Below are 24524 nucleotides of genomic sequence, written 5' to 3' on the forward strand. Positions count from 1 at the left end.
GTGAATAATTGGACAAAGGATGGGGGAGGGAATGGAACTTTTGGAGTAAGGAAATGACAGAAGTGGTAATTTGAATCCACAAGAAGAAAGAGGACTGGAACTGCTAAATACAAAGTTTAAAATGAAAGGCTCAAGTATGTTTTTTTTCTTTTCTCAACTTCTTTAAAAGAAATTGATATAAATCAGTATTTATGACACTATATTGTCAGCTTTATAATATATACATAGATGTAATATATATGATAACACAAAGGAGAGGACACAAAACTTTATCAGAGCAAGTTTTCTGTGCTTACTGGAATTAGTATTTATCCAAAGTATATCATGATATGTTAAGGTGGAGATTATAATTTCTAAAGAAATCACTATAATTCAAAATTACACTGAGATTGAACAAAATAATTTATATGGGTCATAGCAAATACTTAATAAAAGGCAGTAAGGGAAGGAATAGAGAAAAAGATGTGAAACACATTGAAAAAATGAAAAATGGTAAACAAATCCACTCATAATAAATGTGAATGGATTAAATGTAGTTTTCTATGGTACATAATAAGTGATTAAAACCTAGCACCCCAAATCAACACACATTTGTTATCTCATAATTTCTGTGGCTCAGGACTTCAAGCATACCTTAACTGGAGTCTCTGCAAGCCTTTTTTTTTTTCAATTAAGATGTCAGTTGTGTTCTTATCTGGAGGACTGACTGTAAGATCCACCTCCACACTCACTGAGGACATCAGTAGAATTCAGTTCCCTGTGGTTATATCATAAGACTGAGGGACTTGACTGGTTGTTGACTGGAGGCTGCCTCAGCTCCTGTCGGCCACCCCTCAGTTCCTTATCACATGGGGCTCTCAACATGGCTACTTCCTCAAAGACAGCACAGCAGGATATCTTAAGAAAGTCTGCTAGCAAAACAGACTCTGGTCATGTGATAATAGGCATGACATCCTATCACTTGCCATATTCTCTAAAAAAACAAATTTTTTTGTTTTTAATTTGGCTGCCTGTGGTCTTAGTTGTGGCATGTGGGATCCAGCTCTCTGACCAGGAGTGGAACCCAGACCCCCTGCACTGGGAGCTCTGAGTCTTCGACACTGGACCATGAGGGAAGTCCCTGCTACGTTCTCTTGGTTAGAAACAATTCAAAGGTCCCAGAGACAGTCTCGAGGTGGGGGATGATAAAAGGTCATAAATATTAGAAGAAGATCGTTGGGGGTCATCTTAGAGTCTGTCTGCCACAGAGGGAGCTTCCTTAACCTGATAAAAGAGCATTTATGAAAAACCTATAACTAATATCATGTTGTTCACTCACTCAATTGTGTCCAGCTCTGGGACACCATGGACTGAAGCACGACAGACTTCTAACATTTTTATTTTTTGGCTGTGCTTTCACTGCTGGGTTTGATCCCTGGTTGGGGAACTAAGATCCTGCAAGCCTTCCTGCGCTGCCAAAAGAAAAGCCTGTTGGAGAAAGCCTACGTTTCTGTGAACAGACTTGGTAGAAACCAGGGCTTTGAGAACTCTGCCAGTGAGAGTTCAGAAGAAAATGAGGAACATCTTATTGGAAAATAGAAAAGGGGGAAATCTTTGTTAAGTATTGATAGTAGTGGAAAGCTTAGCTAAATTATCTCCTGGAGAATTTGTAAGAAATGAAACTGGTTATATAGCTAAGGAGATTTCTGAGCACAGTTGGTGCTGCTTGTTCCTGTTTATGTTACAGGAACATGAGAGGAAAGAGATAAACAGGAACCAGGGTTGGCTTATTTTAAAAATTCTCTCTAGATGACAAAAAGCCAGGAGGAGATAGAAAGGCGATGTACTTTGTTTTTTTCATCTTTCTTTTGGCTCCACGTCCTTGCCTCAACCCTAATGTGGGGGTTTGAACCTTCTCCCCTTAAACTGCCAAGCCATGGAAAAGAGCTTACTCTGAGGCAACTCTGACTCAGTGGTGGTCTCATTTCCTCCAGAGCAGGGGAAGGAACTGCCCCTTCCAAATTCCTCTTAGTAGTTTCTGGCTTAAACAGTAATCCTGCTGGATTTATTTTAATTGAACATTTTATTTTCCCCCCAGTGTTTCAGATAAAATTAACCTATAACATATTCATTAAAGGTGGAGGAATGATGATTTGATATATGTTTGTACTGATAACAGGACTGCCAGTGTGACTAATGGGACATTTTATTTTTTTATTTTTTTTTAAGTACCAAGGATCTTTATTCTTAGGTCTGATATTTAATCTGTGGCTGAAGATAATATGTCACTATTTAGAGAATAAAAGGTCCCATTATCTTCATTCAAGTCTTCAGCCACAAAGTTACACCTTATTCTCATACAAGATAAGGGTTGGTAGGGGATTAAGGAGGTACACTGAGGATAAAAGCAAAAGGGAACAAACACTTTTACAAGCATATTGTCCCAGTTACCGTGAAGGTTACGTTTCAGGTTAATTTACAAAAGTAGTGACAGAACCATGATTTCAGTGAAAATCAACACATTATACCTTTTAAAAAACCAGAAATACTAAGTCAGGCAAGCATGCGAAATTCAGAGTTAAAAAAACGCAAGGGCTGGCTGCCCAAACAGGTATTTCCCTCAGAAAGAGGGATTTGAAAATGCTGCACAGAACCAAAGGAATTAGAAGCTGAATTAGCACACTCATTTCCTCAGTTTATATATGAGGCAAGTGGGCAGACATTAACTGGTAAAGCTTACTCAGCCAGATTAAGAATGTATAGACATCCAATTCCTGGTGCTATCCGCAACTACATGTATCTAAAATACAAGGAGGTAAATATCCAGAATACATCAAACCCACTGATTTAAAGAAAACATTTCAAGGGAGGGGTGAAGTTGTTATTATAGCATAGCAGCACATTACACATATTTAAGAGATTAAATGGAAAAAAATAATCTCTTAATGCTCAGTTTTGATCAACACAAGTTTCCAGCCAACTTTCTGATGTAGAGCAAAACAAGTATATTCTTCAGTTTTCTTCTACTTTTTTTAGGGCCTATCTTTCAAAACTGAGCACCGGGTATTTTTAATGTAAGTAATGGGATGTTATATGTACATTCTAATCACACATTTTAAGAATAAACAAAATGCAAATTTCAGTAATTCGTAGTGTATTTATACAATGAAAAGCTCTCTATCAAAATACACTTCACTGGGAAAAATAAATAAAACAGACAAATGGATCTACACAAAGTAAAAATTAACTTTGGTAGACTTCACTGTGGAGGACAGTCCATAACAAGCTTATCTGCCCTTACTCCCCCAGAGCCGATCATCTTCTGAGTTAAGATTTTAAAAATATGTTTTAATTGAGATCATTATGTTGACATTTGTTTCTCATTCCACATCATCTTCAGCCAAGCTCTGAGCACTTACAATTCTCTGACTAATTGTTGGGAGCTTAGTCAGAAGCATCTGGAACACTGGTGGTGGAAGTTTGTTGCAACACTTGCAGTAACTGCTGTGGCTGTCCACACAGCAATCGCATTTGTCAGATGGTCCACACCCTTCTCATATTCACCTTGAGCTAGTAATTCTTCACCAAGCTGTATTTCTTCTACGAAGAATTTCTGAACGGCTTCAGCATCTTTAAGGTCAGGTAACTTGGAAAGCCCAGCTCTCTCCTTGGCAAGCTTCTGTTTCTTTCTTCGTTCTCGCAGCCTGTTCTTGAAGTTGGGGTCACTTCGTCTCTTGCGGTCGAAGTAAATGCAGTAACCGATGAAAAGGGCCCCGCACACGCCGGCGGCGATGGCGCTGTTCCGGCCCACCATCTTCTCTCCACCGAGGAGCCGGGTCGGCTGCGGCGGGGCCCGCAAAGAAGCCGTTGACCGCGAAGCCTCGGATCCGAGTGCGCGGCTCAGTCCCGACGCCCGCCGCCCGCCGCGAGGGACCTAATGGGACATTTTAAATGAGTGGCAGTTCACACCATAAATCGCCCCAAGTGAGAACCTTATTTTTGTGTCTTTATTGTCGATTTCCTCCCTAAACACGTAATTGTTTTTTTTCTTGCCCCGCGGTCCTCAGCAGGGAAAGCGCCTAGTCCAAACCACTGGACCGCCAGGGAATTCCTTAATGCTCCTTGTTTTTGTTTTTTGTTTTGACATGGCTATCAATTCAGTTTTAATTATTTGTTTATCACGTTCCCCCACTTAACATATATATGGCTACATTTTTCCAAGCTGCTGCTGCTGCTGCTAAGTCGCTTCAGTCCTGCTAGTCACTCTTAACTTCTCCGTAGATTTCCAAATACAGATTAACCTTATTTGCATTTGGATGAGGAAGAAACCAAGGCTCCGAAGCGGAGAGGCCCGGCTAGGATCTGAAGTCCAAGCTGGTGGGTCCCATCTAGACCTGTCCTGGGCTACTGGCTGACTTGCTGTGGCATTGGCTATGCGGGATGCCATATGCTGGGGCTTTCGTTTTCTCCAAATTCAGCTTCAGTTCCGCAGATGTGTTCCTGACCAGCGTATCGCTGAGTGACTGGTGCTCTGTAGTAGTTTCCGCCCCCCACTGCGACTATTTCTTGCGCTTTCAAGCGGTTTCAGTTCCCGTAAGGCGCCACCCCTAATGCGGTCCAGAGCTCGAGTGAAGCCGGTGGTCTCCGAGCTGTGTGCCACAGCCGTGCCCGGAAGTCTTGGGGCCAATCGGAACAGCCAAGGCGATGCTGTGGGGCCCTGTCCTCTTGTATTTCTTCCTAGCATACCTGCCAGAGACACAAACCCGTGAGTTGGGAGCGAGGGGTGGCGGGCTGGGAGAGTGGAAGAAGCTGAAACCGGCCGAGAGTGGAATTTTTCAGATCACTGGAAGCTTAGTGGTGACTTTCGAAAATCTTGGTGCAGGCCGTCACTGGCTTATTTGTGCGGGCTCTGTCAATAAGGGCAGCTAGTGTAAACAAGAGGAGAAAAATGGCAACCTACTCCAGTATTCTTGCCTGGAGAATCCCGTGGGTGGAGGAGCCTGGTGGGCTGCCGTCTTTGGGGTCGCAGAGTCGAACACGACTGAAGCGACTTAGCAGCAGCAGCAGTGTAAACAAGAAAGAAGTTGGCAGATCTCTGAACCAGGTCAGAAGTCATAATTCTGTAGTCTTGCTCAGAATAGATGTTCCTGGTTTCCCACTCCAGTATTCTTGCCTGGAGAATCCCCCAGGATTTTGGCGGGCTACAGTCTATGCGCGGTCGCAAGGAGTCGGACACAACTGAGCGACTGAACTAAACTGAACTGAACAGTCTATGCGGTCGTTCAGGAGGGAGCGACTAACACTTTCGCTTTTACTTTTAAAGTCTTTGGAAGGGCAAAGGCACAGCCAGAAGCAAAAATTTGGTGTGGATGGTATTCAAGGTTTTAGATCATCTTTCTTTACAATTTAGAGTGTGTTTATTTATTTACAAAGTATGTGCATATTCCATTATAGCAGTACATTATGTTGAGTATACGAATTTACAGAAACAAATCCAAAAAGATGAGATAAAATATTTTAAATAACTTTAAAAAAATTGATCACAAGCTTGATTAATGACAGAACTGAAAGAAAATAACGTAGCACACACATTCATCTTTTATTCATATGGGGAAAGGGCTTCACTGAAGTGTTTGTTTAAATATGGCTCATCCAGGAAAACCCCATAGGGACAGTATGCAAAACTCTCACCACCCACTAAGCTACAATTTTTGCATTTTCCTACATGCAGGTTATTTGCAAAACCATTGTTCCCAGCCACAGGTCTCCTAGCACAGTTTCTCAGCAGCTATTATTGCGCTCCAGACTCTAGAAGTGTACCAAGAAAGCCAGAAGGAAAGCCAGACTCATGACTTAATTACTGGGTAAAATGTTTCCAGACCAACAAGTAACAACTCGTGGAAAATGAAACAAATTCTTGACATATCTGAAACATATCTGGCAGGGTGAATTTTTTTAAGTCTTACCTATTTATGAGCAAGAGAGGAGGAGAAATGGGTTCTTTTTTTTTGAGAAATGGGTTCTAAATAAAGCTTTGCTACTAAGCTTCAGTTTTCTCACCTCTAACATGGAATTTAAGCAGCTACTTCATACAGTCATCAAAAGAATTAAAGAAATAACGGCAGACCACAGAGGAAATGCTCCAGCACAATGATAATTTTTAGGAAACAGTTTCTGTGCAGGCGTTAAGTGGTGTGAGTGCTTTAATAGGAGTACAGTGTAAACATTTCCATATTTATACATTTCCTCTCTGCCTGAATGGAAAGTCATCCAGCTATGGCTGCTTGGCTGAGCCTTAGAATAAAGGGGAGTTTGTGCTCAGTGTCTTCCTTTTGCTCTTGTTTTTGTGGTTTTTCCCTCTCCACAATCACTCCCTGGAGTTCAGTGTCTCCGAACATCTAACCACAGCCTTGCTCCCTGCATAGCCCCTGTTAGGTGCAGGGTCACAGTAGGGATCAGCAGAGAGCAGACAGGGACTGCCGGCTTGCATGTCCACTGGGTCCTCAGGAATGACCTCTGACCTCAGTAGGTGCTTCTCAATGGAGTCTAGATCTGAGTGGGGTCAGAGTCAGTTCACAGTGAGAGGGACTTTATTCATCAGAGGAGGCGCCCATGTCAAGGGGTAGAAGTGCAGAGGTTCTTCGGAAAAAAGAACAATGCTGTTAAAAACAGAAACGCTATGAATAATTTACAGAAGAATGAATTCAATTGGCAGATAAACATGGAATTATGTTCAATATAACTTCATAAATTAATGTATAAACTAAAATGTATGTATTTTAACTGCCATTTATAGCAGTGTGACTAGACCTAGAAAATATTATATTTAGTGAAATGTCAGACAAAAATACTATTTGAGATTACTTATATTTGGAATTGAAAAATAATACAAATGAATGTACCTACAAAACGGAAACAGACTCACAGACATAGAAATCAAATTTGGGATTACAAAGAGGAGAGAACAGAGGAGGGACAAAGTAGGGATACGGGATTAGTAGATACAAACTAAGTAAAGTAGATAAGCACCAAGGATTTGTTGTACAGCACAGGAAATTATACGCATGATCTTTAATCTGTTATGGAATACAATTTTTCAGAATACTGAATCACTATGCTGTACACCTGAAGCCAACACAATGTTGTAAAGCAGCTGTACTTCAGTTTTTAAAAATTTGCACTTCGATCTCATCCCCCCACCCTGGGGCCATGGAAATACTGTCTTCCATGAATCTGGTTCCAAAAAGGTTCAGGACTACTGCCCTAGCTGGTAATGTGGGTAGGCCTTATCTGATCAGTTGAAGGCCTTAAGGGGAAGACAGGTCTGAGGAAGAGTGAATTCTACTTTCAGACTGCCTTTGGACATAAGCTGCAATATCGTGTCTTCCTTAGGTATCCAACATGCAGCTCTGCCTTGCAGATTTGGGCTTGCCAGCTAATTCCTTAAAGTAAATCAATCTTACCCTGTATATATTCACTTATGCAGAGGAGTGTAATTGTCTTTTCATTGTTTTATGTTGTGCGCCATGTCTCCTATTAGACACACGCTCATTCCCTAGATCCTCACACAGTAAATTCTGGAGCTCTCTCTGACCCACTGTTGCTTGTTCTCACCTCAGGATCACACTCTCTGCAGTATTTCTACTCAGTTGTGTCTGAACCGGGTCCAGGAGTCCCTTCATTTATGGCTTTTGGCTTCGTGGACAACCAGCCCTTCATTCGCTATGACAGTGAAGAGATGAAGGCAAAGTCTTGTGTTCATTGGTTGAGGGAGGAGCCAAGTTACTTTGATGATGAGACCAAGATCTTCACAAGTCGGATGAAGATTTTCCACTTAAATCTGAGGAATGTACAGCAATATTACAACCAAACCAAGGAGGATGGTCTGAACAGAGCGCTGGCACAAAAGCAAACAAGTAGGTGCCTCAGAGAAAGCAGAGGGAAGTGGTGCTTGTCACTTTGTACCAATCCCCAGGGGTGAAAGGCTCTTGACAAGTGTTCCCATAGGGTCAGGCTGGGGCAGAAGAACATGTACAAGTTATCACTTGAGAATGAAAGCTGAGCTGGTCTGGTCACAATGGTGTAGGGTCTGTGTGACGAGAATTAATAATTAATAGATTAATTAAGCAGTTTTACTGGGTCATGGATATATGCTGAACATCTTTTGAGTGCTAGAAATGGGGACCCAGAAGAGTATAAACTGATGTTTGTCTTCAAAGAGCTTATAATTCATATGGGAAGGTACTCACACTTCTGTGAAAAGTTTATTGACCCTTCACTGCATACCCAGAGATGTCAAAGACAGGAACCTCCTTGAATGCCATAGTTTACTGAGATTCATAGATGAGATACCCCAGTGGTCAGAGTTTCATGAATGAGGCAGAACTTTATATAGAACCAGGTGGATATGTATTACTTAGGTCTATGAAGAACATAAAAGACGTTCCAAGCAGTAGGAAATTAGGGTGGAGCAAGTCGTGGGGTAGGATTTGTCTTAGTGAGCTCAAGGGATGGACTGAAATTTAATCATTTCTAGTTAATGGCTCTTGAGACTTTAGGTCTGTTGAAACAAGTTTGTAAAGGGCCTTGAAGCCCAATCAAGGCATAAGCCAGTGAGAAGTATAATTCAAGCTGAATACTGAGGCTGCTCAGCTTTTTCCCGTTGATCCTTCTAGGAACATGAATTCAACAAAGGTTTATCCGATGGTTACTTTACAGGCACTGATGTAGACTCTGCCTTTCAAGGGCTCACAGTATAAGAAGAGAGTGATGGTACACAATAAAGTTATAGTATGCAAGTTTGTTAGACTAGGAACTTGAGCTGGGAATCTGTGGAAACTTAGAAGCATGTGTGCTGAATCCAGGCTGCAGTGATCTCAGATTTATTCATATTTGGCTTTGAAATTCATTTGAGAAATTTTTCAGCAGTTTGGGCTTGTTGATGCTATTTGCTTTCTCTAGTATCTTGTGTTGTTGTCCTTTCGTCGCTAAGTTGGGTTGCAAAAGAGTTGGACACAGCCTAGTGACTAAACAGCAAGTGACCTGACTTAGCGATTAAACAACAACAGTAAGAATATTAGTCTGCCTGGCCTACCATGACAAAATACCACAGACTGCATGATTTAAGCACCAGAAATTTATCTTCTGACTGTTCTAGAGACTGGAAGGTCTAAGGTCAAGATTCAGCGGGGTTCTCTGTGGTGAGGGCTCACTTCCTGGCTTGCAGTCGGCCACATTCTCGCTTTCCTTGGTGTGTGCCCATGGAGTGAGGGAGAGAGCTCCTTAACCCCTCTTGTCCTTGTTGGATTAGGGCGCCACTCTCGTGACTTCATTTAAACTTAATTACTTGCTAGTATCTCCGAATACAGTTACATCAAGGGTTAGGGGTTCCACATAGTGAATATTGGAGGGATAAAATTTGGTCCATAGCTGTCAAGGAAAACTACTCAGTACATTGTCCCCTCCTGTGTTAATGCTGTGTAGTGTGGTCCTGTTCTCAGGAACTTGAGCTTAGACTCTGAGGCTGTTAGCCTAGAAGAGACCTGTTAGGTCATAATCTAACCCTCTTTTTATACAAGATAAATGTAGAATGAATAACTTGCCCAGATCACACAGTTCATGGCAGAGTTCAAATCTGTAACTCCCAATCCATGGCCTTTTCAATACCTCCTGGAACCAACCATAGACCATTCCTCAAGCAGAACTGACTGTAATGAAAAGAGATCGTTATTAGGGCAAAACTAGTTTGTCTATGGAATTTGAATGTCCTCTAAGGAGAAGATAAGAGATGGGAAGGTATCGGGGGGCTGGAACCTTGGGTGGGAGGCCTTGGGGGCAGACTGTGCCCAACTGACACTGGCTGACACCACTGTCCTGGGGCTGGGCAGGCCCCCACACCCTCCAGTTCACCTACGGCTGTGAGCTCCTGGAGGACGGCAGGACCACGTGGCACTGGCAGTATGGCTATGATGGTGAGGACTACCTGAGCTTGCATATGGACCCTCTGCAATACACAGCAGCCACATTCGTTGCTCAGTACACCAAACAAAAATGGGAGGCCGGTGGGAACTTCATAGAGAGAGACAAGAACTACTTGGAGAAGGAATGCATCCTGTGGTTGTGGAGATACTTGACGTTTGGAGGGGAGAGCTTGAACCGCACTGGTAATGACTTCCCACAGCCCAGCCTTTCAGCCCTTCCCCCATCCCCAGCTTGGGCCATTTTCTTTGCAGAGTGTGGGTGAGGGTATCTCCTCCAGAACTGACCCAGCACAGGGGTGTGAGATATTTAGCGTGGGATGGCTGGGGCCAATGTGCTGATGATGACTTCCCTACAAGCCATAGATGTGGAGTGGGGGGACTTCCTATCTTGAGTCTCCTGGGCAGTGCCATCTGATCCACCCATTATTTATTTTTTAATTTTTTAAAATTTATTTTGCTGAAGTATAGTTGATTCACAATGTTGGGTTTTTGTTTTTATTTTTGTTTTTTACCACACCTCATGGTATCTGGAATCTTACTTCCCTGACCAGGAATTGAACCCAAACCCCCTGCAGTGGAAGCATGGAGTCTTAACCACTGGACCACCAGGGAGGTTCCCTGAGCCACTCATTCTTATTAGTGCCAAGGAAACTACTCTCAGGAGGACACAGAGCTGCTTCATAGAGTCTTGAAGATTTCTCATCCTTTTGGTGCTTTCCCACTAGATACACACCTGTATGTAGAAAACATTGACCAAAGACTTGATACAAGAGTCGAGAGCCTTTGAAGGGGCTCTTATCCTGGAGGATAACGTTAGACTGAGTTCCCGCACCCTTGACTTGAAGCTGGCTCAGCTTACTGTGGGTCCCTCTACCCTCAGATAGAGGAAGTTCCCTTTCTCCCACTGGTTGGCAGATGAGCCATCAGGAGTTGTGGTGGCTTGGTCTTTGGAGTCGATGCTACTCAACAAACCTGGCCTGCACCCTCCCTGCTTTGTGTACCACAGAGCCTCCCAAAACACACATGACTCATCACCGCATCTCTGACCGTGAGGTCACCCTGAGGTGCTGGGCCCTGGGCTTCTACCCTGCGAAGATCTCACTGACCTGGCAGCGCAATGGGGAGGACCAGACCCAGGACATGGAGCTTGTGGAGACCAGACCTTCAGGAGACGGAACCTTCCAGAAGTGGGCGGCCCTGGTGGTGCCTTCTGGAGAGGAGCAGAAATACACGTGCCATGTGCAGCACGAGGGGCTTCAGGAGCCCCTCACCCTGAGATGGGGTAAGGAGAGGGATGGATGGTCAACCTTATTATCAGGTAATCAGGAGCCTTCAGGAGAACTTCAGCAAGGTTAGGATTCATGCCTGAGGTCAGGGCCCCTTTCCTTTCTTCCACAGAACCTCTGAAGACCTCCGTCCCCATCACAGGCATCATTGTTGTCCTGGTTCTCCTCGTGGTCACTAGAGCTGTGATCTGGATAAAGAAGCTCTCAGGTAGGGAAGTGAGGGAGGGATCTGAGTTTTCTTGTCTCACTGGGGGTTTCAAGCCCAGGTAGAAGTTTGCCTGCCTCGTTACTGGAAAGTACCCTCCACACACTTGTGCTTGGTAAGTCTGGGGGTTTTGCTTGCACTTATTCTTTGTAAGGCACATGTGAAAATGGAGACCAGTATCAACATGATGAATCTGGTGATGGGGACATTGAAGGTCAGGGAAGGTCACTATGAGGACAGGCCTCTGGGCAGGTGGTTGGTTCAGGCCCTGCATACCTACTTTCATCATGGTTTTGGTCCTGCCCTGGGTTTTCAGTCACAGTTCTGGAAACTTCCCTGGGGTCTGGGACTAGGTGGTTTCTTTAGCGGCTCATGACCTGTCTTCTGCCTGGCTTCTCACAGGATATTATCACTCTACAAATGGAAAAAATAGAACCTACTTTCAGACTGCAAGTAAGTACCAAGTATAGGTAGGGTCTGGTGGCAAACCCTGAGACCCTTGGAATAGTGCAAATGGGAGCCAATGGGGGAGCTCACCCACCCCGTGATTCCTTCTTTAGCCCCATCTCTGGACTTCCGCCAGGTTCTGGATTGTTCTCCTCTAGGCAGCAACAGTGCTCTGGGCTCTGATGCTCTCACTGATCCTAAAAGTGAGACTCTTAAGGGACCCCCAGTGGGAGAGAACTTGGGGCAGAGAGGACACACTGGGTGATGGAGATTCTTTGATGAGACATTTGAGCATGTCGGGGGGCTATTGGGAATGACCTTTTATGATGACTGACCTGAATTTGTTCATGATTATTTTCTTTCACAGTCTAAGAGAACGGCTTTGTCTGGAACTGAGTGATACAAGGTTTGTTTACGCCCCCACCCTCCTCCTTTGTGACGAGGTGGGGCTGGGCAATCTCTATCCTTGTCTTAACTCCATGTTACACTGAGTTGTAACTTCTTACTCCTTATTGAAAGTAGGAATCTGGATATGAATTCATTTTTTCTATTTACTTATTTATTTTTGGCCCTGAGTCTTTGTTGTTGCCACTGGCTTTCTCTAGTTGTGGCACATGGGCTTCTCGTTACAATGGCTTCTGTTCAGTAGTAGTGGCGCACAGACTGAATTGCTCCATGGCATGTGGAATCTTCCCGGGGCAGGGATGGAACCTGTGTCTCCTGCATTGGCAGGCGGATTCTTAACCACTGGACCACCAGGGGAGTCCTGAATTTGTTTTTTCTGATTCTTGTCATGAGGTGGGGTTGGTGGGTTAATTAAAGGCTAGGAAGATTCTTAAATTGTGCGAGAAATGAATGGAAGTGCTGAGAACCTTTTAAAATCTGAGTGTTTGCTATGCTGACTCTGTTGCAGGTGGGGCAGGAGAAGGCTGTGAGGAGCTGAGTGTGGACGGGGCCTGGGCCCAGTCAGAGCATCATGGGCTTTGATATGGTTGCTGCTGTTATCATCCTCTCAACATCTTTGTCCTTGTCTCTTCAGTAGAACCTTGTCTCACCAGGACCTGTGATCACAAGGACTGAGACATCACCTGAACCTTGTCTTCTGGACTGTGGGCAGTGAGGACCTTATGTGGCCGGGTCAACCAGGGCTCAGGACTGGGTCTGGTTCTCAGTCCTCGTCTTTTAGGTGTTGATTTTTTTTTTTTTCTTTATTTCTATAGAGACTTACTCTTCTTCTTGTTCTTGCATATGGATTCTAGTCTTAATTTCCTCTAGGTGTCCCCCATCTCTACAGGAGCAGGAGTAATTTTTGCCTGTCATTGTCCCCCCAAGGCTCAGGGGGCCCCTGCTCACTGTAGTGTCTGTGGTCTAAAGAAATGACTCATCCAGCTCTTACCCCCCTTCCAAGGCTGTTTTCTGTGCTCTTAGCTCTAGAAGTGCTAGTGGTGGCTCAAATCCAGACTCATGGGTTTATAAAGCTGAGTCTAATTTAGATTTGCAGTGGTTTGGGAAATAGGACCCATAGGTCAAGGACCATTGCTTTCTCGAGTGGGACATGAGTTTGTGTGCTGTGGTGTGCAGGAGGGTTGCTGTGGGAGGAAGGAGGTGGGGGAGGGAGGGAGAGCAGCACTTGTGAGAAAAGCAAGGCAGCATTGACACCAGTCAGAGTAAATGTTGTGCTGTAGCTGCCGCAAGACAGCATGTGGCCCTAGGCTAGGTTAATAAAGATACTGCCTTTAGAATATGGACTTCCCTGGTGACTCAGATGGTACAGAGTCTGCCTACAATGCAGGAGACCTGGGTTTGATCCCTGGGTCACGAAGATCCGGAGAAGGAAATGGCAACCCACTCCAGTATTCTTGCCTGGAAAATCCCATGGACAGAGGAGCCTGGTGGGCTACATTCCATGAGGTTGCACAGAGCCCAACAGAATACAGAGATGCTGTCCACTTATCATTCAATCTATGTGTTGTGTCAGATACATCACACATTATTTTTGCATCTAAGAAATTTCAGAAAACCAAAGTCAGGCAGAGTTATTGGCCTGTGGAGCTTGTTCTAGTGAGAAGAGGCAGAGTGTGCATTATGATCCTAGTAAGTGAGGGAGTGTTTCCCTTTGAGGTTGGTGAGTGCTCTGAGGAAGGTGACCCAGAGTATGAGTCTGTAGGGACAGGGAAGGTGGCTGTGTTACTAGGGTGGTCAGTGGGCCTCACTGAGAAGGTGACTTCTGAGTGAAGATGTGAAGGACATGGGGGAATGCCCACAAGGAGGTCTGGGCGAAGTTCTCTCCAGGCAGAGGTGCGTCAGTGAAAATGCACGAGGGCAGGAGAGCGTCTGTGTTCAAGGAAGAGTGAAGAGGACGAGGTGTGGCTGGTGGAGCGAAGAACTGAGATGAGGTCTCATGTGTGTGCAGATTATGTGGCTTTGAGAATATTGGATTGACTTTTCTCTGAGGAAGACGTAGCACTCCAAGACAGTTTTGGGAGAAGAGGGACCCGTGTGACTTCTATTTAGAAGCATCAGTCTGGCTGCTGTGCTGGGGACAGAGCTGAGAAGTGAAGAGTGAACGAGGCGGTAGTGGAGACTGTAGAAATAGTGCAATGTCCAGGTTGGAAATGTTGGTGGTTGTCTCACATGTGGGTAGGGAAAAATATTACAGAGTGACTAAAACTGGATATATCTAAAGATGGACTTTACAGCATTTCCTAAAGGATTAAGTCTGAGTTGTGAGAAAGAGGACACCCAGACTTTCAGACTGTGCAAGTGGCTCAGTGGCAAAGAATCCGCCTGCCAATGCAGGAGACCCAAGAGTCGTGGGTTTGATCCCTGGGTCTGGAAGATTCCCTGGAGAAGGAAATGGCAACCCACTCCAGTATTCTTGCCTGGGAAATCCCATGGATAAAGAAGCCTGGTGGGTTATAGTCCATGGGGGTCACAAAAGAGTTGGACACGACTTAACAACTAAACAACAACAAAAAAATATGGGTATTCAGTTGAGGAAATGCTGAAATTGGATGCCTGTTAGAAAATTCAAGTTGGGTTGTTAGTTGGGGCACATGTTTGGAGTTTAGGAGAGATGTCTTGGGTGTAGAAATAATTTTGGAAGTGACACCATATAAATGCTATTTATAACCTGCTGAGAGGGATTAGAGGAGGAAGGAACAAGGACTGAACCCTGGACCTCACAGCCCTATACAGTCTGATCGGATCGCGCACGTGCGCAGACTGCACGATTCTGACACACGTCTAGACAGCGCAGAGACCAGGTAGTCCCCGACTTACCTGTGCATGAGAATTCCCCGGACATCTCATTAAGTTCCAGTGGTCCAAAGTCGAATGTAAGAATCTGAACTTATAACAAGGTTGGTGCTGATGCTGCTCATCTTCAGAGCACACATTTAGTAGCAAAAATGTAGAGCAGGATTGCCACATGGCTGTTCATCAGCCTCACCTGTAGACTTGTTGGATAAGCAAGTCTTGGGCTCTGTGCTCAGCTTTCTGAGATGGTGGGTCTAGGGAGAGGCCCAAGTGTTTTGCAGCAGTACCTATAAGCAGTCTTAGGTCTTAGCCAGGTTGAGGACGACTGACAAGAGTCAGTGATCGGAGCGCTCAGGTTGGGGAAGTGTCTTAAATCCACAATTAAGTTGTTTTTTTTCCTGAGAAGAAAAAAGCAAGACATCTGCTGGGACATTTATGTTGTTTGCCCTACTCTGGGATATGTAGCCAGGTGGAAAAGTGAGGAAGTGGTTATCAGCTCAGCATAAAGAACGTCTCTGAATCCTTACTCTCTGAAACTATTCCCTGCATTGACTTCTCACTTACTTCTTGGTGCAATCAATGGAATCCTAAGTTTTTCTAATTTAAACGTGTGTGTGTGTGTGTGTGTGTGTACATATGCTTACATACTTGGCTCATTTTATTTCAGGGACTGAGTCAGCACATTCGGGAACAAAATTTTTGATGCTTTTCTAAACTGAGTTACATACAGGAACCACTGCTCTGTTGCTGGACACAGTTGCCTTTGTTACGACGACACCCGTGATGCTGGACACTCAACTGTGTGGCTAGAACTGCTATCACTATTGCTCTTGACAACTGAATGTCACTACTGCCACTCACCACCTTTGGCAAATGCCTTGTGCACACACCCAGCAAATATGTGTCATTATGTCCAGAGTCACAACTCAGCATGTGTTATGTGACTAAGAGTGCCTCTCTTTCCCAGCTGTGTATTTGGGGAATTGAGTTTTCCTCTCTCATGGAAGGACGTAGTGTCTGTCTTTCAAGACTCTTTCATGTTGCAGCTGATATCACAGAAATACAAAGGAGTATGAAAGAGGACTATGAATGATTATACAGCAAACAAACTGGAGGAACTAGAAGAAATGGGTTTATACAACCTGCCAAGACAATCATGAAGAAACAGAATAGCTGAACAGATCAATAACAGGTAAGAAGACTGAATCAATAATCAAAAACTTCCCAGCACATGGGAAAGCTGGACAGCTACATATAAATCAATGAAATTAGAGCATTCTTTCACAACATATGCAAAAATAAATTTAAAATGGTTTTAAAGAACTAAATGCAATACTTGACACCATACGTCTCATAGACGAGACTGTAAGCAAAACATACTTGGACATAAATCGTAGCAGTATTTTCTTAGATTAGTCTGTTCAGTTCAGTCGCTCAGTCGTGTCCGACTCTTTGCAACCCCATGAACCATAGCACACCAGGCCTCCCTGTCCATCGCCAACTCCCGGAGTTTACCCAAACTCATGTCCATTGAGTTGGTGATGTCATCCAACCATCTCATCCTCTGTCATCCCCTTCTCCTCCTGCCCTCAGTCTTACCCAGCATCACGGTCTTTTCAAATGAGTCAACTCTTCGAATCAGGTGGCCAAAGTATTGGAGTTTCAGCTTCAACATCAGTCCTTCCAATGAACACCCAGGACTGATCTCCTTTAGGATGGACTGGTTGGATATCCTCACAGTCCAAAGGACTCTCAAGAGTCTTCTCCAACACCACAGTTCAAAAGCATCAATTCTTCGGCGCTCAGCTTTCTTTCATCCATACATGACCACTGGAAAAACCATAGCCTTGACTAGACGGACCTTTGTTGGCAAAGTAATATCTCTGCTTTTTAATATGCTGTCTACGTTAGTCATAACTTTCCTTCCAGGGAGTAAGTGTCTTTTAATTTCATGGCTGCAATCACCATCTGCAGTGATTTTGGAACCCCAAAAAATAAAATCAGCCACTGTTTCCACTGTTTTCCCACCTATTTGCTATGAAGTCATGGGACTGGATGCTGTGGTCTTACTTTTCTGAATGTTGAGCTTTAAGCCAACTTTTTAACTCTCCTCTTTCACTTTCATCAAGAAGCTCTTTAGTTCTTCATTTTCTGCCATAAGGATGGTGTCATCTGCATATCTGAGCTTATTTGTATTTCTCCTGGCAATCTTGATTCCAGCTTGTGCTTCTTCCAGCCCAGCTTTTCTCATGATATACTCTGCATATAAATTAAATAAGCAGAGTGACAATATACAGCCTTGACATACTCCTTTTCCTATTTGGAACCAGTCTGTTGTTCCATGTCCAGTTCTAACTGTTGTTTCCTGACCTACATACAGGTTTCTCAAGAGGCAGGTCAAGTGGTCTGGTATTCCTATCTCTTTCAGAATTTTCCACAATTTATTGTGATCCACACAGCCAAAGGCTTTGGCATAGTCAAGGAAGCAGAAATAGATGTTTTTCTGGAACTCTCTTACTTTTTTGATGATCCAATGGATGTTGGTAATTTGATCTCTGGTTCCCCTGCCTTCTCTAAATGCAGCTTGAACGTCTGGAAGTTCACAGTTTACGTATTGCTGAAGCCTGGCTTGGAGAACTTTGAGTGTTACTTTACTAGCGCGTGCTGCTGCTGCTGGTGCTGCTGCTAAGTTGCTTCAGTCGTGTCCGATTCTGTGTGACCCCATAGATGGCAGCCCACCTGGCTCTCCCGTCCCTGGGACTCTCCAGGCAAGAATACTGGAGTGGGTTGCCATTTCCTTCTGCAATGCATGAAAGTGAAAAGTGAAAGTAAAGTCACTCAGTCGTGTCCGACTCCTAGCGACCCCATGGACTGCAGCCCACCAGGCTCCTCTGTCCATGGGATTTTCCAGGCAAGAGTACTGGAGTGGGGTGCCACTGCCTTCTCAGACTAGCGTGTGAGATGAGTGCAGTTGTCTGGGATCTAATCAAACTTAAAAGCTTTCGGATAGGGTCATTTATTTTTCTGGAGTTGAGCTGTAGGAGTTGCTTGTATATTTTTGAGATTAGTTGTTTGTCAGTTGCTTCATTTGCTATTATTTTCTCCCATTCTGAAGGCTGCCTTTTCACCTTGCTAATAGTTTCCTTTGTTGTGCAGAAGGTTTTAAGTTTAATTAGGTCCCATTTGTTTATTTTTGCTTTTATTTCCAATATTCTGGGAGGTGGGTCATAGAGGATCCTGCTGTGATGTATGTCAGAGAGTGTTTTGCCTATGTTCTCCTCTAGGAGTTTTATAGTTTCTGGTTTTACGTTGAGATCTTTAATCCATTTTGAGTTTATTTTTGTGTATGGTGTTAGAAAGTGTTCTAGTTTCATTCTTTTACAAGTGGTCGACCAGTTTTCCCAGCACCACTTGTTAAAGAAATTCGCTTTAATCCATTGTATATTCTTGCCTCCTTTGTCAAAGATAAGGTGTCCATATGTGTGTGGATTTATCTCTGGGCTTTCTATTTTGTTCCATTGATCTATATTTCTGTCTTTGTGCCAGTACCATATTGTCTTGATAACTGTGGCTTTGTAATAGAGCCTGAAGTCAGGTAGCTTGATTCCTCCAGTTCCATTCTTCTTTCTCAAGATAGCTTTGGCTATTTGAGGTTTTTTGTATTTCCATACAAATTGTGAAATTATTTGTTCTAGCTCTGTGAAGAATACTGTTGGTAGCTTGATAGGGATTGCATTGAATCTATAAATTGCTTTGGGTAGTATACTCATTTTCACTATATTGATTCTTCCAATCCATGAACATGGTATATTTCTCCATCTATTAGTGTCCTCTTTGATTTCTTTCATCAGTGTTTTATAGTTTTCTATATATAGGTCTTTAGTTTCTTTAGGTAGATATATTCCTAAGTATTTTATTCTTTCCGTTGCAATGGTGAATGGAATTGTTTCCTTAATTTCTCTTTCTGTTTTCTCATTATTAGTGTATAGGAATGCAAGGGATTTCTGTGTGTTGATTTTATATCCTGAAACTTTACTATAATCATTGATTAGTTCTAGTAATTTTCTGGGCCAAAGAACTAAATAGACATTTCTCCAAAGAAGACATACAGATGGCTAACAAACACATGAAAAGATGCTCAACATCACTCATTATCAGAGAAATGCAAATCAAAACCACTATGAGGTACCATTTCACACCAGTCAGAATGGCTGCGATCCAAAAGTCTACAAGCAATAAATGCTGGAGAGGGTGTGGAGAAAAGGGAACCCTCTTACACTGTTGGTGGGAATGCAAACTAGTACAGCCACTATGGAGAACAGTGTGGAGATTCCTTAAAAAACTGGAAATAGAACTGCCTTATGATCCAGCAATCCCACTGCTGGGCATACACACTGAGGAAACCAGAAGGGAAAGAGACACGTGTACCCTAATGTTCATCGCAACACTATTTATAATAGCCAGGACATGGAAGCAACCTAGATGCCCATCAGCAGATGAATGGATAAGAAAGCTGTGGTACATATACACAATGGAGTATTACTCAGCCATTAAAAAGAATACATTTGAATCAGTTCTAATGAGGTGGATGAAACTGGAACCTATTATACAGAGTGAAGGAAGCCAGAAAGAAAAACACCAATACAGTATACTAACGCATATATATGGAATTTAGAAAGATGGTAACAATAAGCCTGTGTACTAGACAGCAAAAGAGACACTGATGTATAGATCAGTCTTATGGACTCTGTGGGAGAGGGAGAGGGTGGGGAGATTTGGGAGAATGGCATTGAAACATGTATAGTATCATGTATGAAACGAGTCGCCACTCTAGGTTCGATGCACCATACTGGATGCTTGGGGCTAGTGCACTGGGACGACCCAGAGGGAGGGTATGGGGAGGGAGGAGGGAGGAGGGAGGAGGGTTCAGGATGGGGAACACAGGTATACCTGTGGCGGATTCATTTCGATATTTGGCAAAACTAATACAATATTGTAAAGTTTAAAAAAAAAAAGAAAAAAGCTCCCATGCTGAAATCAATAAAAAGCTTTCGGATAGCAAAGGAAACCATCAATGAAATGAAAAATGTAGCCTGCAGAATGGGAGAAAATATTTGCAAAGGATGTGATTGACAAGAAGTTAATATACATAAAGGAATAAAAAATTAAAAAAAAAAAAAAGAAGTTAATATACAAAATATACAAACAACTCATACAACTCAATATCATAAAACAAATTCCCAACCAGAAAATAGGCAGAAGACATTTCTCCAAAGAAGACATACAGGCTTCCCTGGTTGTCCAGCAGTTAAGAATCTGCCTCGCAACATGGGGGCTGCCTGTTTGATCTGCGGTCCAAGAAGATCCCGCATGCCACGGAGCAACTAAGCCGGTGTGCTGCAAGTACTGAGCTCACGCAGCCTAGAGCCTGTGCTCCACAGCAAGAGGAGCCACTGCAATGAGAAGCCCAAGCACCGCAACTAGAGAGTAGCCCTCACTCTGCAGCTAGAGAAAGGCTTCATGCAGCAACCCAGGAAAGGTCTGGGGTTCTCCAGGAGGAAACGACAGATTTTTTTTTTTTTTCTCTACATTCCTTAGTCTTAGTCACATAAAACAGTTTTTTCTTTAAGTCCTGAACTGATGATTACACAACAAACAACTCAATTTAAACACTGTACTTGGGATTATATAACAACAATGTATCCTGCTTGAGGACAGTTTCTCCTTCCTGAAAACCTGACTAATCCTGATATCTTAGAATGTATATTATGGGAGTGGATCTGGTAGGATCTTTCTATTGTTAAGTTCTAATCCTGTTATCCTAAAATGTAAGTTGTAGGAGTGGGTCTCCTAATATCTTTACAACCTTGAGACTTATTGTAATAAGTTGTAATTTTTACAACCTTGAGATTTATTGTAACATAAAACAGATAGCCAATGGGAATTTGCTGTATGACTCAGAGAACTCAAACAGATACTCTCTGCGACAGGCTGAAGGGTGGGGTGGGGAGAGAGATGGGAGGGAGGTCTGAAAGTATGTAATTCCCTTGCTAATACTAGTGAGGGGGGCACTCTCTGCCTGCCTTCTGATATCTGTGTCAGAAGCTTTCTCTGCCCCTTTGCACTGTAATAAAACTTCTGCCACACAAGAGCCCCGAGTGGTCAAGCTTGGTCTCTGGTCCCGAAGTTGAATCTTTGGCGGTCATGAATCCGACATCGTTCACCATAAGCTATCACAAGCACAAGGTTGAAAAATCTCAAATAATAAAAAGTGTATACAGTGAAAAGTAAATTTTTCTCCCCTGTCCATCTACAGTTCTTCCAATTTTTTTTCCTGGACCCAACCACTATTGCTGGTTTCTGTATGTTATAGATGGAGATTTCCCTTTTTAATCAGGTGTCATTTTACCACACGTTCTATCTGTACCTTTGTTTTTCAATTTAAAATATATTCTGAAAATATTCCATTTTTTTACAGACAAATCTGATGTAGTTTAAGATAATAAAAATTATGACATTCTTGGTTTTTAAAAAATTACCAAGTGTAACAGAAATCATCCTTATTCCATAATAATAGTTTTATTGGGGAACAAAGTCACCCAGATTAAAAACTATCCATTCTCCAGCCTTCCTTGAATTTAACCATGTCTGTGTGACTAAATTATGATCAATATGATGACCCAGATACTAAGTTTTCCATTTTGCCTTTAAAGGGCTTCTGCTCTCCTCTCCTGCTCTCCCTGGTTGCTTATGGACCCTGAACATGGTCTTAGGTATGTTGTGCATAGTTGCTCAGTCATGTTCGACTCTTTACGACCCCATGGACTGTAGTCTGCTAGGTTCCTCTGTCCATGGGGATTCTCTAGGCAAGAATATTGGAGTGGGTTGCCATGCCCTCCTCCAGGGGATCTTCCCAACCCAGGAATCAAACCTAGGTGTACCACATTGCAGGCGGATTCTTACTGTCTGAGCCACCAGATGACCAAGACCAAATGGAACTGGAGGGCAGTTTGTTTGGCCCAAGAGTGACTTGACTAACTGCCAAGTGGTTTCAGATGATTGTGGCATGAAAGTGAGAGTCTTTGGTCTTCCTTGTGTGGATAAAACCGTAGTTGGCAAAATTCGAACCTGTGTGGGGAAACCCCAATGGATGGTTAAGTCCATCGCCTTAACCACTTGGCCACGAATACCTTCAGGTGCCTTGGGTCATCCCAATAAGGGCACCACCTCAGCAAAAACAGAGAAGGAAGGTAGATCATAGGGATCCTGGATGCCTAGATACCTTCATGGTCCAGAACCCCTCTAGAACTGCCTGTCCTGAACTGCCTGCCTCACTATCATGGGAGACTTCCATCCTGTCTAGATCACTATTTGGGTTTCTGCTACACACACTGAATTAATACTTGTTGAGAGAATAGGACTTCCTAGGAGTGTGTGGCAGTGGTGATCTGTTCTGAGCAGAGATCCAGTTGCCGTGTCACCACTGGGCTCCTGGGTGGGACATTATTCTAAATTAAAGTAAGAGGAGCTGGGTCCCAGGTGCAGCACAGGGAGTTTGGAGACTTACCCTCCTAATCTTTCCGGCCCTGGGACTCACCAGGTGCTAGATTGGAAGTCTTTGTTTCTACACTTCCTGTTTTCACTACAGATCAGATTCCTTGTTTGTTTTATGATTTGTTTTGGAGGCGGCAAATTGTGCTCAGAGATCGAGATTGTCTTTGAAAATAGTTTGTTTAACAGAGGTTCACTGTGAAAATCATAATAATTTCAAAAGCCAATAGCATACAGGATAATGTCTTTTAATAAGCTAATAAAGAAATAACATACTCCAGACAAATGATTACACTGTTGTTCTAGTCAAGGAAATATGACAGAGATAATATCCAAATATACTGTGAGGTGCATCTTTTATAGCAGTTTGGTTTCTCGGGAGAGGTTTTGCTAGAGTGTGTGGCTAGGGAACATTGGCCCCTGCGTTGGCAGGCGGAGGGGGCTGCTCCGAGGGTTATCTCTCCAGGGACATTGCATGGCTCATGTCTCTGCCAATAATGAGGGCCTCTGTGGAGCAGTAACTGTCGTCCCTTTCCTTCTTGAGACTGCTGCATGGTTGGATATCACTGCCGACCAAAGGGGTGCCTTGGCCAAAGCAGGAGCAAGTGTCTCAATAACTTCAGAAAGCTAGATCTACAAAGGATAGTTTTGCCCTGACTGAAACTCTCAGATAGTCCTCCCTATCTCTTGTTTTTTTATATTCCAGCTGTCCCTTTGTCATAGTTGTTCCTGCACATGTTCTTATCAGTAAGTCCCCAGCAAGCCTCGGAGCAACTGGGCTGCTAAGTTCTTGTCAGTCAACAGCAGAGGACACGATGACATCCTTCACAATTTACTTCATTCTTATATCAAAACAACTGTACTTAGAAGAAAAAAATTTTTTTTGCTTTTAGCTGTAAACAAGTGGATTAAAATGACTCCACTTAAGGTGGAAGATCTGAACGAGGGGGTCTGAATTTCAAACCAATATACAACAGTCCTTGTTGTTTAATCTCTGTTAGTGGTCTCTCCCTCCTCCTCCTCCAGTCTGACCGCAGGGACTGTGAAGGATGAGATCCAGAGGAGGAGCTCCTTAGATGGAAAAGGAATGCAGGGTCACTTGACAATAGTTTTCACTGGGAATTTCTGCTTTCTCAGCCTGGCTTGGACAACGGAACTTGAGACAACTGATCCCAGTTCCCTCATATCCTGTCCCTGGTCATCCCCAAGTAAATATTCCATCACCCACTTCTTGAATTCTATTTGCTACCAGTAAGTCACTATCTACAGCTTATACTCTAAGGGTAAAAGTTACACATGGGCATGGATGCCAGAAGATGAAGATTTAGGGGAGGATCTTAAAGTCTGTCTGTTTACTACCCAGTACTTTTGTGATGAAAAGAGTCAAAAGTTGTTAGCTAGAAACTAAAGGTAAAGAAATGAAAAGAAGCTAACTTTGTTAATAGTTAATGTTCTCTCATTTTTCTCATGGACCAAAGAATTCTCAAGGGTATTTTTATTTAATAGTGACATGGTTTAATAATCAGTATGACCTTAAATAACTTAGGAAGTATTATTATGTACCAAGGGATGCACATGACCCAGACCTGACCAATCAGGGTGTAACCACATTATACCACATCTGCCTAGCAACAGGGATTGGTCCAAGGGTAACTGTCTCTGGTCCTTTATGTATGGACACAGTGAGAAAGAGATTTATCTTTTTGCTTAAGTTGTTTAAGCGGGGCAGTGTGAAGCAGGTTAAAGATGACCTTGGGTACTTTCCCTAAGAACAGAGAGAGATCTGATGACAAGTTTGAGTCCCTGGATCCAGTCATG

The 24524-nt window shown here is 43.3% G+C and overlaps 1 protein-coding gene and 1 pseudogene across 12 annotated transcripts in view; one reads left to right on the forward strand and one right to left on the reverse strand.

The window, feature by feature from the left end:
* The window catches only part of LOC147347149 (BOLA class I histocompatibility antigen, alpha chain BL3-7-like), a 37895-nt gene extending 20740 nt beyond the window's left edge, over positions 1–17155 (forward strand). The window contains exons 1-9 of one of the 12 annotated variants that reach the window (XR_015152170.1): positions 3343–3963; positions 7599–7895; positions 9867–10142; positions 10966–11241; positions 11358–11453; positions 11853–11903; positions 12265–12303; positions 12811–13083; positions 15823–17155. Coding sequence is in view for 4 of the 12 variants with exons in the window: in XM_086369604.1 (XP_086225730.1) it covers positions 4684–4744; positions 7599–7895; positions 9867–10142; positions 10966–11241; positions 11358–11453; positions 11853–11920 (1074 nt within the window). In the remaining 8 variants the exon portion in view is untranslated. Of the gene's footprint in view, positions 1–3342; positions 3964–4569; positions 4745–7598; positions 7896–9866; positions 10143–10510; positions 11242–11357; positions 11454–11852; positions 12051–12264; positions 12304–12810; positions 13084–15822 lie in introns of those variants that run through there. The other 11 variants (XR_015152173.1, XR_015152168.1, XR_015152169.1 and 8 more) reach the window with 11 other exon arrangements.
* LOC147347150 (mitochondrial import receptor subunit TOM20 homolog pseudogene) lies at positions 3307–3830 on the reverse strand (annotated as a pseudogene).
* Positions 17156–24524: the final 7369 nt, after the last annotated feature.

The sequence above is a fragment of the Bos grunniens genome, chromosome 23 (assembly GCF_055505025.1).
Source record: "Bos grunniens cultivar Pamir isolate PY7600 chromosome 23, Bosgru_T2T1.0, whole genome shotgun sequence".
Classification (NCBI taxonomy): domain Eukaryota; kingdom Metazoa; phylum Chordata; class Mammalia; order Artiodactyla; family Bovidae; genus Bos; species Bos grunniens.